This window comes from Antrostomus carolinensis, unplaced genomic scaffold, assembly GCF_000700745.2.
Source record: "Antrostomus carolinensis isolate BGI_N321 unplaced genomic scaffold, ASM70074v2 scaffold24218, whole genome shotgun sequence".
Taxonomy (NCBI): Eukaryota; Metazoa; Chordata; class Aves; order Caprimulgiformes; family Caprimulgidae; genus Antrostomus; species Antrostomus carolinensis.
The window spans coordinates 20,350-23,651 of NW_010332682.1; the positions used below are offsets into that span (position 1 = coordinate 20,350).

At 45.1% G+C, this 3,302-nt stretch overlaps 1 protein-coding gene across 1 annotated transcript in view; it reads right to left on the reverse strand.

The window, feature by feature from the left end:
• Positions 1–1,818, reverse strand: part of KLF11 (KLF transcription factor 11) — a gene marked incomplete at its 5' end in the record, with an annotated part of 4,829 nt that extends 3,011 nt beyond the window's left edge. Inside the window, 2 exons of the mRNA XM_029086391.1 lie at positions 1–258; positions 1,564–1,818. The exon at positions 1–258 is cut by the window's left edge and continues 46 nt beyond it. Of these exons, the coding sequence (XP_028942224.1) occupies positions 1–258; positions 1,564–1,818 (513 nt within the window). The remainder of the gene's footprint in view (positions 259–1,563) is intronic.
• Between the last annotated feature and the right edge of the window lie 1,484 nt (positions 1,819–3,302).

The following is a 3,302-nucleotide window of genomic DNA, read 5'->3' on the forward strand; positions in this document are numbered from 1 at the left end:
GTGACGTATCACGCTTGTTGCCATGGCCCTGCAAGGCTGAGGGGCAAAGGATTCAGATATCACTGGCTTCTGGCTGCACTGTCGCTCCGTGTTGATAAGAGATGGCTTGGTTATGGGAGAGGCACCAGTGGCTGATGTGACTGAGCAGGCAGCTGTATTTGCCATGACAGTCCTTGGTTTGGAGTAAGTGACTTGTGAGGAGAGGAGCATAGCAGCTGATATCTCAACAAAGTCAGGGCTGTGCGGAGGGGTCATGCACTGCCAGAAAGAAAACATCATTATACAGTACTGCAATTTCATAGCACAATTCTTCATTATATCTTTACTGTGAAAAATAAAGTTACACTCCCTGCCCAGAATCTCAGACCTAATTTTTGTGACAAACTGATTAAAGCATAAGTTGCCTTATCTGATGGCCATTCTGAATAAGCTCAAGAGCATATTAATAAAAGGAAGGCAATGAGGCAAATGTAAACCTGCATAAAACATCGCACATCTACTCACTGTGCTACAAAAACCTCCCTTGTTCCTTCCTCCTCAGCAATGGGTGCAGCAGTAAGAGGCTCTGAGCTCTCTGCTGTTCACAGAAAACAGACTAGCAACAGATAGTGATACTGTACTATTTCAATTTCAAGCTTCCAGCAAGCTCTAGATCTTTTATCAATGATTACCCCATCAGCTGGTGGCTATTTCTGAGATAAATACAATGGAACTGCTCTCTTCCTTCTTATTCACCCATTTCTCTCTTCTCTCTTGCTGCCACCACCTCTCCTTCACCACTGAAATCTCATGCCTGTCTCCTGTCATGCTCAAGAGACCGTGCTCACGCCAAGCAGCAGGAGTATGAGAGAAATCCATCAACCGGGTGCCACACTGTCTCAGCCTCTTTCCTCCATTATTCCCCTTTTTCCTGACATATCGGTGTACTAGAAGCCTACTGGTTGAAATGAAACCTGAATGGCACCAAGTCCTTCTTTAACACCTACTTTTGTTGTAAAAATTGGCAACAACAACAACAAAAAAAAATGTGATTCAACCATTAGTCAGCCAGAGCAGACCAATGCTCTGGAGAACTAACAGACTCCATGTACAAACACATAGCACAGAAACTAATTAAACTGTCTGTTTCGTAATGGTAACCTGTACTTTCTCTTGTAAGGACCAGAGTGAAGCCAAAAGTCTTTAAGAGCCTTTTTCATACAGTGCTTGCAGATAAGTCAGTGCAAGTCACTGAGGCTCACTCTGCCAATCTTACTCAAAGTGCTCCAAGAAACCTACAACAGCCATCCAGACAGCATCCTCAGCGTGCCTGTCAAATTAAATAACCTGTCAGCAAGGGCTTTCACATCTAGATTTAACAAGAGATCAAACCCCTACATTTGCCAATCCAGAGACAGCAGAAAAAAACAAACTCAACATGCCCACCCCACTATTCCATGCGTATACAGGCAGCAATGTACCACCAGCTATTCCACCCAGGGACACCTGAGCCAAGTTAAAACATCAGAGAGGTCCAACACCCAGATGTCAGGCATGTTTATTTTGCATTCCTGTTTTTCTTACCAGTGTAGATAAATAGTCCTTTGGTAATTCAGACGTAGCCTCAGTGTGCATTGTGAAATCGCCAGAATCCGAGAAGGGTGTAAGTGGCCTTATCTTTAATATGTCACCTTTCTGTGATCTTTGACCCCAGGAGCTCATGCAAACAAGCGCTTCAACGGCTTCGATGTCGTTCTGCTCCAGGGTGCTGCAGGTAGACCTTTCGCTGTCATGACGCTGCCTTTCACGGATGGACTCATAGATGTCCACAATGTCAACCTAAAAGCAATTGGATTACTGGCTATTAGGACAAGTCAGAATACAAAGTCAGCACCACCCACATACTGTCTGCTCACTATGAAGGTCATCTGAAACAGATCCCAGGCCCCAGGCAAGACTTTTACCAACCAGCTCAACTCTTACCCTCCCCCACCAGCTCGTCTCCCCACCCCTGTTACTCTTTAAAAAAAAAAAAAAAAAAAAAAAAAGTGTGATTTGCAGGAAACGAACAGGTATGTGTGTAGCTCCAGCTTCCAGAGTTACTTTCCTGGATTACACTGCTCTAAATAAACACATCCCATGCCTGCATGCAAGCAAAGAAGAAAAAAATCCTGACTTCTAACCCTGTGTAGAAAAGGCTGTTTCCTGGACCCAAAAGACAACTGCTGTTCAGTGCTAATCTCATTCTAGTAACACTTAGAAGATAAATTTCAGCTGACAGTAAGATGCTTTAAGGTATGATCACTGATTCAGAATACCACACCTTGCAAAAGCATGTTTATCTTTTTTTTGACCAACAGGGAAACCAGGGTGGGGGGAAGGAAGGAAGGAAAACAGTCTTCAAAGTGCAGTGGGAATTGTTCAGATTGTACTTTATAAAGGCATGATACTACACAGGTGCTAGGTATCCCAAAACACACTATGAGTATCATGAAGACAAATTGAATCATATTGATTTGTTTCCAATTGCAGGCATCACAGAAAGTCTGCGTGCGTGCACACGTACACGTGCACACAAACCACTTGACTTCCCAGTGAAAGGATACCCAAACCCCACAACTTCCCAGTGAAAGGACACACAAACCCCACAACTCCTCTGTGAAAGGATACCCAAACCGCACAGAGCTCTGGCAGTGCCTGGCAGTGGCTCCAAAAGCTGCCCTGTGCTGCCAGTTTATCACCCATGTACCAGCTCAGTCCCAACAAAGCGTTCAAGCTCCTCCAGTCGTTAGACACACCAACTAACTGTGAAGGCTGGGATTAAGAAGCACAGACCAAGATTCTTGAGCCTAATGCTGTTACACAGAGTGCTTATATATTGCAGCAAAAGGGTTTTACCTAAAACAGCAACAGCAAGCACCACCACACCGCTAGCAAGCCCTAAAGCCCTAGAGGGAACTGTGCTTGTTGGGTGACATCACTCACACACCTCAGTCAACAAGTTTTGTTACTGAGCTTTGGTTTTAAGTAACGTGGAATGATCCTGGCTCAGCTGTGTCACAAAGACACAAAGCTGTGTGACATTGTCTCCGCTACGGGGCCCTGCATGGCAAACACGTTAAACAGAAGGGATGCCAAAGGCCAGTACTGCTGCACTCACAGAGGGCTTTTGCCTGAAGCAAAAGGTCCCACCCATGGAGATGTCAGGATCGGGAGCAGGAAGGGGTTAAAGCACTCTAAAGCGATTAACCGCTCCGAGAGAGACTTCTAAGAATTTCCATGGAAAACAGTGAGAAGGGGAATGAGGCGAGAGAGAGGATGCT